The 14492-nt window shown below is 48.8% G+C and overlaps 1 protein-coding gene across 1 annotated transcript; it reads right to left on the bottom strand.

Annotated features, from left to right (window-relative positions):
- Positions 1 to 191: 191 nt before the first annotated feature.
- On the bottom strand, positions 192 to 13472 carry aff3 (AF4/FMR2 family, member 3). The gene is made up of 13 exons (XM_062456212.1): positions 13465 to 13472; positions 9963 to 10146; positions 5144 to 7243; positions 4321 to 4445; positions 4060 to 4207; positions 3734 to 3867; positions 3480 to 3543; positions 2974 to 3110; positions 2248 to 2319; positions 2067 to 2160; positions 1838 to 1887; positions 1540 to 1745; positions 192 to 1318 (listed from the first exon to the last, which is right to left on the bottom strand). The coding sequence occupies exons 1-13, from the start codon at positions 13470 to 13472 to the stop codon at positions 1197 to 1199; spliced, it is 3444 nt and encodes a 1147-aa protein (XP_062312196.1). The 3' UTR covers positions 192 to 1196.
- Between the last annotated feature and the right edge of the window lie 1020 nt (positions 13473 to 14492).

The following is a 14492-nucleotide window of genomic DNA, read 5'->3' as shown; positions in this document are numbered from 1 at the left end:
CCGTTCAACTAGACAAGAGAGGATGGAAACTAGGATACAGTGTGCACTATGGACACACACACACACACACACACACACACACACACACACACACACACACACACACACACACACACACACACACTCACTTCATCTATGGCACTGGATGAACACTATCATGCACACTTATAAACTGGCTAAAACACACACTGTGGTATCAATAAAAGGAGTTTATGGATCAAGGACCTCACGAGGCAAAAACATGAAAACGTCATAAATAATCTTGCATAGAGAGGGAGGGGCTTAAACGTTGGCTGCTCCACTTGCCGATATGTCATTACTGAGGTGTCCTAGTTACAAAAATCAGGCACGTATTGCACATTGAAAATACCTATGACATATTGTAGTAAAAAAGAGAGAGAGGTCTGCCGATCCCATATGACTTGTATCGCTGTCCAGCATGTCCCAAGTATTGTTTTCTCTTCTATAACCAACAGTCCTCATATGGATCATGGGAAATGTAGTCTCTTTAATAAGTCCCCTCTTTATTCAGTGAGTGGGCTGAACAACTGAACACACTTTACAAGACATGAAAAACAGACACTTGACCTCACTGGTGCGCTGAAATGTATCCTCGATCTCTTGTGTCAGATGACGCCTCCTTTCGGCAAAGCAGCGAGGTGAAGGAGCCTCACAGTTAATCCATCGAAGAAGAGGAAGCAACGAGGAGATCTTACTCCTCTGTTCAAATGATTCCCAGCATTAAAACTCCAGGAACAAAGAAAGAATGGTCTGGAAGAATTTTGAAATGTGGAACTACTTTTGAAATGGAGCCGGAGTTTCTATAGTGTGGCTCCCGTGAAGTGATGTCATGAGCCAGATGTGTGACATCATGTATGACATCAGCAGCTACTTTGTTCCTGTTTGGAGGACGTATGACATGTTAGGCTCATATTCGTCCAATAGGAAGCTTCCTTCTTGACGGTAAGTGATGGGTGTAGAGAAGACGTATGGATCCAACCAGAAGACTTCCTAAACCAGAGAAGAACGCCAGGTGACCGGGTCCAGTCTCCCGCCTTTTATAATCCAAGGAGTTCAAAGGTCACAGGTTCCAGAAGAGTCTGTGACAGAGTCTGTGACATCACGAGAAGTACGTACATGTGTGTCTGTTGGTGTTTAAGTTATAGGCACCTCATGGTAACCATTTCGGTGCCAGGCTAGGCCAGTTTGGCACTGATGCGAATCCACTGCAGGGCTTGTCTGGTGTACTGAACAGCATGTCCCACACTGCTGTGTAGAGTCAGTGGGCCCGACAGTGTGTTCAGATAGTTGAAGAACTCTGAGAGAGAAAGAGAGAGGTCAGGAGACATGGAAAGGACCACACAGAAAGAGACAAAGAGGGAGACAAAAAAGATGAACTAAAAGTCAGATTCTTCTATCCCCGATGCTCACAACACTAGGAATCTGGACTCACAAAAACATTCAATGAATCATTTGGACATGGGCTAGTATGCCAGGAACTATTCAGATCAGGAACATTCAACATAATATTATCTTCACCCTTGTTCTCCTTGGCCAGGGTATCTGCCACCTCCCAGTACTCATAACTGTACAGCACACTGTTGGTGATGTTCAGGTGGTTGGCTGCCATCTGGTGAATGCGATGGGGAATGCTGACCAGGGTGGCGGGGGAACTGCCAGTATGGGGTCCCAGGACTAGGTGTGAGTGGTTGGGGGAAAGGGAGGCTGGCGGTCCCCCTGTAGCCCTGAAAATGGGAAGACAGATGATTCAAGGATCGTCAAATAAGTTGCAGGCCCAGACTTGTCCAAAAAGGTTTCATGAAACTGCATCTCTTACTTGCCACAGTCGTTCCAGAGGGGTGGTGTCGTAGGCACTTTTGGAGAACTCTGGAATAGATCGTAAGCATAACCTTAGAACACTAACTTATGCGTGTACATTCTGCTGTATATATCTCCTCTCTGGTCGTCTCCTCTACCAGCCTGCAAGGCCCATCTACACAAGTAGCTGGGGAATCGTGAAAACACTATAGCCATGAGCGTTTTGGTATCGAATGAGATTTCTCTACCTTGAAATAGTCCATCAATGCTTTGGAGTACTTGAGGGCATGGTCTTTCTTCAGACGAAACATCTGCCAGTAGAGGAGAGCAAGGCACCGAAAACTATGGTTCAGATAGAGAGAAAGAAAGAGAGAGTAAGTCAAAAGTGATAATACACAGGAGGTAAGAGACAGGAAGTGACATACGCACCACAGAACGGCCAGCTGTTTGTCTTCCTGTCTGGCACCTGGACCTGAGTGGCTCTTCAGTCTCATGGCATACCTGGCAACATGAGAAAACTGATTTAGTTTGTTTGTGTGAGAGAGACAGAGCCAGAGAGAGACTCGATGCGTTTGTGTCACACATGCATGTGTTTATAGAATACGATCCAGACCATAACAATATAAAATGCATATGTGGTTGAACATGTTTAAACACAAGGCGGGTGAAACAAATCATCACATTTAGCTCTAGCTTAAAACTCCATAAACTATGAACAATTTATTCAAGTGCTGCTATGTGTTATGCGCTGCTCCACGGTGCGAAAGGTATAATTTTTTTGTGATGTTGGTGATGTATGTTACCGTGATCATTATGTATAACAAGTTTCATCTATACATCAGTGTTTTACACTGACAACACAGGGGGAACAGATTTCCCTGGAGGCCAGAGGAAAGGGGTTCCCCACTTGTATATTACAGTCTGGCCATTTATAAAGCAATACAGTGATGCTGGTGATGTATGTTACTGTGATCATTAGGTATAACAAGTTTCATCTATACATCAGTCTTTTACATTGAGAAAAAAATAAAAAAAATAATTCAAAACTTCTTTTTCTAAACATTTTTTTTTCTTAACTGTGTAAAAAATGTAAAAATGCAAAAACACAAAAAAAGTTTGTTGCGAGCCCTGTGTGTGTGTGTCTGTGTGACCCACCTGATAAGCTCCACAGTCTCAGAGTACATGGTGTAGGGGGACTTGGCCTCCAGAGGGCCCTCCTCCATGGCCTTGCCACACTCCATGAAGGAGAGCGCTGCATCCACATAGTTCACAGCCTTCCCCAGCTTATCCACCTGGGGGAGACATGGAGGAGGGGGTTAGTAATGCCAGAGAGAGAGGGAGAGAGAGAGAGGTAAAGAGAGATAAAGAGAGAGATAGAGGTAAAGAGATAAAGAGAGAGAGAGGTAAAGAGAGAGAGAGAGGTAAAGAGATAAAGAGAGACATAAATAAAGAGAGAGAGAGGTAAAGAGAGAAAGAGAGAGATAAAGAGAGAGATAAATAAAGAGAGAGAGAGAGGTAAAGAGATAAAGAGAGAAAGAAGCAAAGAGAGACACGGAGAGATAAAGAGGGAGGGGGAAGCAGATGGAGGCAGGTAGTTTGAGTGATGTAGTGCAGTGAGACAGGGGGTGTGTAGCGGGTGACAGGTCAGGCGAGTGCCTCACCATGGCATCTGCTCTGTGCTTCATCCGCTTGGCTTCGTGCATGTAGTATTCAGCATGGTGAGGTCTACAGGGGGAGAGACGGAGGGAGAGAGGGAGCGAGAGACACAGAAAGATGAAGAGAAAGAGGAGAGATCGAGAAAGAGACAGAGAGAGATTTGACATTTCCAGTATCGGCAGCCGATAGATGCTTCTTTCCTCAGACTGTATGTTTAGTTGTGGGAGAGCATGATGGTGATCAAGAGAGTGGGACTTACGGCTCATGGCTGGGCTGCGCCCCTCTCTGCCCTGCTGTCCGTCTCTCCGGGAGACCCCAGGACTCAGCACCAGGCTTGGGGGCCCCCGACACCCCCACGCACTCCACCTCCAGTTTAGGCTTGGCTGGGGGCACCTGCATAGGAATAAGTGGATAAAGTGATTGAATACATTGAATACAAAGAACTATTGAATGTATTTTAGTCAAGTGCAGTTATGTGTAAGTGTGTGTGTGTCTCATCACTTGGTCTCTGCCTCTGTGTGTGTGTGTGTGTGTGTGTGTAGGTATGTGTCTGTCTGTGTGTGTGTTTGTGTGATGACTACTTACATGTGTGGCAGAGTCTCTGCCTCTGTGTGTGTGGTGCTGCTCCGCGTGGTGCTGGGGTTTGATGGGGGTCTTGGAGGGCTTTGGGGGGTCAGAGAGAGGCGACAGAGGGGACAGGGGTCTCTTACTATCCAGGTACTCCTCCAAGTATCTGTTCACACAACAGAACCCGTGTTACAGAACAGAGAACCCGTTTCCCACGGCACAACCCGTGTTGCAGAACAGAAAAGCTGTTGGTGTGTTCCAGGTGTGTCTCTGTCCTACCCGTTGTGATGGCTCTGGTGGAGGGGGTCTGCGTGTTTGTGAGCGGGGGTGTCGGTCTGTGCTGGGGGGCCGTTGCTGTGGGAGGAGCTTCTCTTGTTCTCTCTGTGGGACAGGCCGTTCTCTGACTGCTCGGAACACACACACACACACACACACACACACACACACACACACACACACACACACACACACACACACACACAGACAATCACAGGAGCAGAGTATTAAACCACTGTTGAAGTGTCTCAAATCCTCATCAAGGTGTTCATCACGCCCATATTAGGAAGAGCAAGCCAAGTACAGTAGAGCAGAAAGGAGCCGGCTAGAGCAGAGTGAAGACGAGAACAGAAAATTCGAACACAGTAAAGTAAGGAGGAGAGTACATTTGTTGTATAGAACAGCAGGTAAGAACACAGTAGAGTACAGTAGGGGACAGTAGAATACAGTAGAGTACAGTAGAGTACAGCAGAGTACAGCAGAGTACAGTAGAGTACAGTAAAGCACAGTAGAGGACAGTAGAGGACAGTAGAGTACGCAGAGTAGAGTAGAGGACAGTAAAGCGCAGTAGAGGACATCAGAGTTCAGTAGAGTTCCGTAGAGTACAGTAGAGTACAGTAGAGGACAGTAAAGCACAGTAGAGGACAGTAGAGGACAGTTAAGCACAGTAAAGCACAGTAGAGGACAGCAGAGTACAGTAGAGGACAGTAGAGTACAGTAGAGTACAGTAGAGCACAGTAAAGCACAGTAGAGTACAGTAGAGGACAGTAAAGGACAGTAGAGTAAAGTAAAGCACAGTAGAGTACAGTAGAGTTGAGTGTTTGACCTTGCGTTTCCTCTTGCTGTCTCTGCCGTCAGTGTCGGGGACGTACAGGTGTCTCATGGCCTCCTTCTGCTTGGGCCTCGCCTGCGAGGATGACGATGATGCCGATGATGCCGAGGAGGAGGGCTGCTTCTGAGGGGTGGTGGTGTCTGGGACCCTGTTGAGCAGAGTCAGGTCGATCTGCACCACCAGGTTCCTCAGGCCTCTCTGGGAGCTCGCTGTGCACTGCTCGCTGCGGCCAAACGGGACCAGGGTGTAAAGTTTCTGGCTGCCCCGGCCCTGCTGCCCCTCGCCTGGGTTGCCTGTGGAGGAGCCCCTGGGGTAGACTACCTTGGGCCTGCTGTCCCCGGGCCTCCCTCTGGGGACAGGCCTCTGACAGGACGTGGAATCAGCCGGGACCTTGGCGACGTCGGGGGGGAACCCGCGCTCTGAGTCGGACTCGGAGGAAGAGGAGGAAGACGGGGGGATGAGCGGGGTAGGGGAGGGGGACGGTGGAGGGGAGGGGTCTGGCTGAGAGGCGTCCTCCTCACTCCTCCTCCTCTTCTTGGTCCTCCCCGGGTGATCTGGCTCTCTGTGAGGGTGCTTCTGCTGGCTGTTGGTGTGTGGTCTCTGCCTGGGCTGGACGGCCTGCCATTCGCCTCTCTGCTGCTCCCTCCTCCTCCTCTTCTCCTCTCTCTCTCTCTCCTCCCTCCTCTCCTGCCTCTTCTTCTCCTCCTCCTCTTCCTCCTCCTCTTCCTCTGAGCTCTGGACCCAGGGGCGTCGTAGCAGCTGCTCCTCCGCCAGTCTCCTCTCTCCCTGTCTCCCCCCTTGTCTCTCTCCCCTTTTCTCCTTTTTCTTCTCCCTCGGTCTCTCGCTGGGAATTTCTCTCGCTCTCTCCTCTTTTCTTTCCCTGTGCCTCTCCGGAGCTGGGGTCTGGGTCTGAGGGCCCTCCCTGCCGTCAACCCCCTGCTCCCTGGGTTGGGGTCTTCTCTGTGGGGGCTTGGGCTGTGGAGCCGGGGCCTCCTGGGGCTTTACCTTGGCCCTGGAGCTGGAACTGGAGATGGGCCCTGCACCAGCATGGGAAGAGGAGCCTTTGGAGTTATGTTGAAACTGAGACCTGGAGCTTGATTTAGACTCGTGTCCGACCTTGGCTCCGGTTTCTCGGTTAAGGCCTGCTACAGGTACTGGGTGTTTGGTTCTGGATGTAGGAGGGCTGGAGCTGGTTCGGGAGCTTGGCCGAAACGTTGACCGGGGGTTTGAGTTGGAGCTGTGGTTGGTCCTGCTGCTCTCCTTGCTGCTTGGGTGCTCAGGTCTGGACGGATGGTTGGGTTTGGGAGCAGCCGAGGAGATGTTGTGTTTAGCGTTGGGCCTGGAATGATGCCTGGGACTAGAGTTTGGACTTGGCCTGGGTCTGTGTTTGTGGCTGGGCGGTGAGATCAGGCTTGAGGCCTGATGCTCTTTGGCCTTAGGTTTGCTTTTGCTCTGGTCCTGGTTCTGTAAGGATTTGGGCCTGGAGCTGTGCTGGAAGGGTGGCTGGGTAGAAGAGCTGTGTCTGGGTAGGCTCCCAGGGTCAGCGGTCAGCACGGGAGCGATCCACGGCCTGATCTTGGGTCTTTGGACGGGGCTGGTTGTTCGTCTGGGCTGGACAGGAGGCCTGAGACGTTCCTGAGGGGGACTGTGGCCAGGATAGGGACAGGGGCTGGAGGGAGGAAGGCTTGGGCTGGGGCTCTTTGGAGGGTGCCTTGGAATGGGGCTGGGGCTGCGGCTAGACCTGGGGCTGGGACAGATGCTGCGAACCGGGCTGTGGACAGGGCTGAGTCTGAGACTGGAGCTGGGCCCAGGACTGGGGCAGGTGCTGGGGCCAGGGCTAGGGCTAGGGTAGGAGCTGAAGCTTGGGCTATGCCTGGGGCTATGCCTGGGGCTGTAGTTGAAGTGTGGGCTGGGGATAGGGCTCTGACTGGGGCTGTAGTCCTGCTGTGTGCCCCAGGACCGGGCTGGAGAGGGGGCCTTGTGGGGGTCCGGTGAAGGTGAGCAGTGTGGGTCCCGGTCGCTGGTCAAGTTTTTTTTCCTCACCTTCTTCAGCCACTTGTCCAACTGCCACTGAGTGGAGGAGGGGTGGTCTGTCTGAAGGAAGAGAGAGAGAGGGGATAGAAGAGAGAGGAGAGAGATTTACTATCCTGACATCAACAGGTAAATTAATAAGACTAGTGGTGAAATCAGTCAGTCATTTTCAAGAATACCAAAACTTATGAATAAAGTGATGTTGTTGTGTGAGGAGAGGGAGAGAAGAAAGGAAAGAGAAAAGACCTGTTGTGTCTGCTCACACTTCTCTGTGAAGAAGTGGGTGAGCAAAAGGGAGAGAGTGATGGAGAGGTTGGAGAGGGGGAGAGAGAGAAAGAGAGGGAGGGAGGGAGGGAGGGAGGGAGGGAGGGAGGGAGGGAGAGAGAGAGAGAGAGAGAGAGAGAGAGAGAGAGAGAGAGAGAGAGAGAGAGAGAGAGAGAGAGAGAGAGAGAGAGAGAGAGAGGGAGGGAGGGAGAGAGAGATAGAGAGAGAGAGGGAGGGGGGAGGGAGGGAGGGAGAGAGGGAGTGGGGGAGAGAGCTATGGGACAGAGAAGGAGGTATGAAAAACTGAGAGAATGGAATGAGAGAAAGAAGTGAGGGTAAAAGAGAAGTGGTCAGGTCAAAGCCACACATTCTTAGAAATGACCCAACACTCCCTCTCTTTCTCCCTCCTTCACACACGAACACGCACACACTTGCATCCCAACAACTCAGTTCAAAGTACAAACACACATTGAAACCCCACAAAACAGGCTCATGGCAGAATACTTACACCCAATACACACTCTAACTAAACTGGCACTCAATCTGTACAAACAATAACACAGCTTCACATATGCTTAAAGACCTTAAACCCTTTTCAACACAAAACGATCACACAGCTCTTGAGTCTTGTCTGACTAGAACTCCGACTCAGGCAGTAGTTATTTGACCCCCCCCCCTCCCTGTGCTGATGTCTAGAGAGACACATCTGTGCAGCTGACAGTTCAATCCCCCCTCTAATTACGGCAAATGACTCACGGCACTATTTACCTAACCACTGGCTGGCAAACCGAGAGAATAGAGAGAGGAACAGGAGAGAAAGAAGGAGTTTTAACTCTTAAAAAGGAAGAGGGTACTCACTCACGGCTGGAGTGCAAACTTCTTTTCCTGCTTCCTCCCTCTCTCCCTCTCTCTCTCTCCCTCTCTCTCCCTCTCTCTCTCTCTCTCTCTCTCTCTCTCTCTCTCTCTCTCTCTCTCTCTCGCTCTCTCTCCTCCCTCTCTCTCTCTCTCTCTCTCTCTCTCGCTCTCTCTCCCTCTCTCTCTCTCTCTCCTCTCTCTCTCGCTCTCTCTCCTCCCCTCTCTCTCCAGTAGCTGACTGGAGCTAATTTAAACCTCTAGTCCTCTACTCAAACACTGACCCCCACCCCCCCTCCTCATCCCTCACTCTCTTTCAGTGAAGACACTGCGTCTCTTGTACCTCTCTGCAGCCCCCCCCCTCCTCCTCCTCCTCCCCTCCCTTCTCCTCCTTCACCCTCTCGACTTCTCTCCCTCCTTCTCCTCTACCTGGAACTCCAATGCGCAGTTTCCAACCCCCCCATTGCCCACTTGCCGCCCCCCCCCCCCGCTTCCTCTGGAGACAGTCGAACGCTCCACGTAGATGAATAACACATGGTCTCCTGTACCTTCGCCCCCCCCATATAGGGGCCTGCTTTAAAGCATGTTCAGTCATACACTCAGGCTATGTCACACAGGGCTCTCCATTCATACCAGCAACAGACCCCCCACCACCCTCCACATAGCCAGCCCCCCCCCCCCTTCCCTCACCATACGCCATACACAAATGCTCACACACACACACGCATGCATGCACACACTCAAGACACAAACACACACTCTTAAAATAAACTTTAGGCTTTAGGACAAACCTCCCTCTTTCTCACTGTCCACACGGTTGTGTACAGCACAGTACGCCAGTATTAATAACCCACTGCAGTTCTGGGTTGACCTTACCTCACATTGTTGTCAGTTAAGCGTATAGATCACGTTCTAGAAACTGCTGTCAGAGTGAGGCAGAGGGCTGTGCTAATTGCTAATAAAACGTTGAGCATGAAACGAATCTTTCGGACTTCCACTTCCCCTAGGGCTCTCTTCTTTAACACACAGCTTGTTGACATGACACCCGCTCTCTAATTCCTACCGCCAAAGACACCCTCCCCTGTCCTCACCCTCTCCACCCTCCCCCTCTTCTTTCTCTCTCAATCCTCAACTCTCTCCACCCTCCCCCTTTGCCTCTCTCCTCTCTCTCTCTCTCTCTCTCTCTCTCTCTCTCTCTCTCTCTCTCTCTCTCTCTCTATTCTCCCTCTCTCCCCCACCCCCCTCATCTTGCTCACCTCACCCTCTCCACCCTCTCCCCCACACCCGCTGTCCTTCCCCACCCGCTCCTCACTTTCTCCCCCTCCCCCACCCACCCAGCCATCCCCTTCTCCTCCCTCCCTACTGCCTTAAACTCACGTGCATTCCTAATTCTCCGTCCCTCCCTCCCTCCCCCACCCATCCACCACCCAGGCACCCACCCATCCATCCATCCCCTCCTCGTCCTTCCCTGTCTCTCCCCCCACCTGCCCTCCACTCCTTTGGCCAACACCTCTGCCTCTCCCTGTGGAAAACCAACCATGACAAAGACAGAAAGAGAGAAATTAGAGAAAAAAGAAAGACACACACACACACACACACACACACACACACACATAGAGACAGACAGACAGAGAGAGAGAGAGGATAGAGAATTAAAGAAAGGTACCTCCTTGGTGCAGCTGAGGGACTGTGTGTTGGCAGGTGACCCAGGATCGGAGTGTGTTACTGGGCTTGGACTGCGGGATCTCTGGCTGCTGCTCTCTGACTCACTGGAGGAGTCAGAGCAGGAAGAATCGGAGCTGGAATGTCTCACCCTCCCTCCATGTGTGTACGGTTGCTGTGCCGACAGCCTGTCAATCAACACACACATACAAAAACACACACACACACGTGTAAACCAGAGAGAGATCATCTTACACAGAAACATACACGCACACACTCACACATTAACATAAAGTCACTGTTGCCTAATCCTTCTCAGTTAGGATTGTGTGTGTAGCAACATCAGGGTTGAAGAGTGAAACAAACATGGATGGGTCTACCATCCATCTCACACACAAACACATTCACAAGAACACATGCCCATGCTCACAACCAGACAGTCACACATTCTGAAACACACACAGACACACACAGACACGCACACACACTGTACCTGGTGTTGCAGTCCCTGGAAGATGAAGTTTCCTTTTACAGATAATAAGGGAAGAAAGATAGTAGAGAGATGAGAGAGAGAGATGGGAGAGAGATAGGAGAGAGATAGAAGAGAGATGGGAGAGAGAGAGATAGGAGAGAGATGGGAGAGCGATGGGAGAGAGATAGGAGAGAGATAGGAGAGAGATGGGAGAGAGAGATAGGGAGAGAGATAGGAGAGAGATGGGAGAGAGCGATAGGAGAGAGATGGGAGAGAGATGAGAGAGAGATGGGAGAGAGATAGGAGAGAGATAAGAGAGAGATAGGAGAGAGATGGGAGAGAGCGATAGGAGAGAGATGGGAGAGAGATGAGAGAGAGAGATGGGAGAGAGAGATAGGAGAGAGATAGGAGAGAGATAGGAGAGAGAGATAGGAGAGAGATGGGAGAGAGATAGGAGAGAGATGGGAGAGAGAGATAGGAGAGAGATAGGAGAGAGATAGGAGAGAGATGGGAGAAGAGATAGGAGAGAGATGGGAGAGTTGTGTCATTTGCCCCTGTTGACCTTAGAGAGACATGACATGATGACATGATGATATGAGGAGATCAAAGCAGCTCCTCTGAGCTCAGTCTGTTTACTTTAATCTCAGTTCAATTCAATTCTGACATGGTATTATTGGGTGTGCTTTGCCTTCGGCAAGGGAACAACCTTTGTTCTCTCACATATATATTATTTATTTATTTATTTTTTGCCCCCCTAAAACTCAGTCAATATTTGGCCTACATAGACAACCTAGGTGTCAAAAGTTTCGTCTGGTAGCGATTGAGTTGCTTCTATGGGATTTACGTTCCGTTGCATGGTTTAAGTGGAAATTAAGTTTTTGTGGCGAAAAGTGAAGCTAACGGTGGCTAACTTGCTAGCCACAGTCAATGACACTACTTACGTCACTAACGTCACGAAAACTCGCGTTACTACCTCTAGCAGAACATTAGTTTAGCAGCTTGTTAACTTCTGGGAGATAGCTAAGCTAACTGCTTTACTGCAAGTCAGCTGCAGAAACGCCACAAGCAAAGAGGCCAGGGTGATAACTATTTACTAATTTTACTTTGTGATATGACACACAATTGTGACGTGTAATGTACTATATAAGCTGATTTTATTAAGGAAGTACATCTACTTTCGGAACAGTAGTCTACTATGTCACTGAAGTATTATCATCATGACATTAGCCTCTGTTGCCCGGGGCAACACATACTACAGTGGTCTATGATGCATCTGTTTTCAATCGTTAAAATAAACATTCCTCACATATACATTTTCGTTGTAGGATTTATTATGACATTACATTACAAGTAAACGATTTGTGGGTGAAATTATCATTACCTGTGGTTTCAAACCAGTGTTGCTCACTGCAACGCTGTAGCGTACGCGAGACACTACAAACACATCTACACAGCTGTAGGAAGTCAAACGGCGACAGAACATGTTCGGCACTCCCCTTACTTAAATCAAAAGTCTATCTAACTACTAACCTTAACTTCATTGCCACAGCCTAAACTTTGTCAATCTGTTCATGAAAATAATTAATTTCAGCCTAAACCGTACAACGGAACGTTAAATCCAATTCAACAACACAATTGCTACCAAGACGAACACAGCAGTAGTCTACTGTACTGAAGTAGTACAATTTACCGGGGAAGCTTCTCCACACAGGGCTATATCGCACTTGGCGTTGTTACTGACAACGATCGCTACAGTGAGCTTTTTATGAAAGCGATTTTCCACTAAATAAATGTCAAGTTTATTTACGTTTTTGGGGGCATATTTTCAGTTAGCAGATGGTACTGTTTAAATCGCGATTCCATCTTCTACTGCCGGTAACGTTGTAGAATAATCTTCAAAGGAGGTTCTTTATTCATGAATGACTGCAATATGAGTAGGCTAAATGCCTTAAAATATCACGAGAAGGGAAAAACTTAAAAGGACGTTGAAGTCATAGAGATTAGGTCAATTTTTGCACCGGTCTGCCAAAATGTATTCGTTGATTCAGCTATGAGACTGTCTCTTGCAGGGGAAATGAGAAGACATCTATTTCATTCTACACTTCACTCGTATTTTCAGTTGTAAATGAGCAGCAAAAAAAATGCTTTTAAATCTATGTAATCTTTATGAATAATAAGTATACAGAAATATCAGTTGTAAAAATGTCATCCAAAAACGGACCCTGTGCAACCGACGCAAGCAAGCACACCCTACAATTTCCCCAGAAATTGTACCCTCTCTAGGTTTATATAGTTATATTTTATCGGTATTCAACTGAACCAATTCCTTGTAAAGAGGTGCAATTTCTCTTTAATTTTTTCCCTGTCCTTCAAAAATGTCCGCTTGTTTTTGTCCAAACTCAGAGCACACAGTAGGTACACTTAGGAGATGGCAGTGACAAGCCTGCAAGGATTGTGCAATATTGAGGCAACACTTTACATTAAGGTTACATGAACTGTAACCATGTTACTGTATAGCAATACCTTTAGTAAAGGTAAACGTAGTGTAACATTTTTTAGTTGCTACGTAGTCGTACGTCAGTACAGCTTAGCGGTACAAGTTAGTATTAGTGAAACCTAGTATGGGGGATATCCGACTGTTCTGTGGATGTTGACATTCTTGTTGTTTTGGTAACACAACCTCCAACTGCCCCTTCACAACTTCCAACTGCCCTGTACAACATCCACTCACCCCTCACACCCCTCCCCTATACAGTTGCTTTTACACTTTTTGCAATAACCTATACCACTACCATTAATGCCATTTAATTAAATACATACCAATTCCTATTTACCTGCTTATTTTTTACTATAGTAATTGGTTTAAAGTTACATGGTAATGTACCATATCATATTTCTAGAGTGCCCTAGTTAGGGTTAGTGTTATTGCCCTAGTTGTCTCTGTGTTCTATGTATGTTTTTAGAGTTCCGTGTGTGTTTGTGAGTGTATGTGTGTTTTGAGTGTATGAGTGTGTGTGTGTGTGTGTATGCCTACCCTGCCATTGTCGTCCTCGTCACTGCTCAGCTTCAGGTCATCAGCCAGCATGCTGCAGAGGAAAAAGGTTAGAGTGAGGACACAGTGGCTCAACCACTTTCGTAACCATCACGTGTGCATGCGTGCCTGTGTTTAAGTGTGTATTGAGATTGTGTTGATAATGATGTAAAGGGTTAATAAGCAAGATTCCTTCCTGTCATGACTGCCCACTAAGTGTCTGTGGACCTTTGGCCTGGTCTTGTCTGGCCAGATGTAGTTTTATGTCATGTTGGCTACAGAACTAAAAACGTCGTAAGAGCAGATTGACCCCATCCCTCTCTCTCTCTCTCTCTCTCTCTCCTCTCTCTCTCTCTCTCTCTCTCTCTCTCTCTCTCTCTCTCTCTCTCTCTCTCCCTCCCTCTCCCTCTCTCTCTCTCTCTCTCTCTCTCTCTCTCTCTCTCTCTCTCTCTCTCTCTCTCTCTCTCCCTCCCCCATTCTCACCCACCCCCTCTCTCTTTCCCTCTCTCCCTCTCTCTCTCTCCCTCTCTCTCCCTCTGTCTTCCCCTCTCTCTCTCTCTCTCTCTTCTCTCTCTCTCTCTCTCTCTCTCTCTCTCTCTCTCTCTCTCTCTCTCTCTCTCTCTCTCTCTCTCCCCCCTCTCCCCCCCTCTCTCTCTCTCCCTCTCTCTCTCTCTCTCTCTCTCTCTCTCTCCCTCTCTCCCTCTCTCCCTCTCTCTCCCTCTCTCTCCCTCTCTCTCTCTTTCCCTCCCTCTCCTCTCTGTCCCTCTCCCTCTTCTCACCTCCTTCTCTCTTTCTCTAACCCCCTCTCTCTGCAAAGACCTAACTGTAGCGGATCAAGGACTATAAGAAGGGAGTTATTTTAGACTCGTGCTGGGGGCATATGAACCATGTACTGGCACGTCATGTGAATAAGAACCCATGTCATGTGTGTGCCCCAGCCCCGGGGCACACACATGACCCAGTGTTTGGTGACCTCAGTGGGATCGTGTTTCATGTTTCTTACGATTTGTGGGGCGCCACGTGAGGGTGGG

Source organism: Osmerus eperlanus, chromosome 3, assembly GCF_963692335.1.
Source record: "Osmerus eperlanus chromosome 3, fOsmEpe2.1, whole genome shotgun sequence".
Lineage (NCBI taxonomy): Eukaryota > Metazoa > Chordata > Actinopteri > Osmeriformes > Osmeridae > Osmerus > Osmerus eperlanus.
This window is presented reverse-complemented; position numbering and strand designations above follow the sequence as displayed.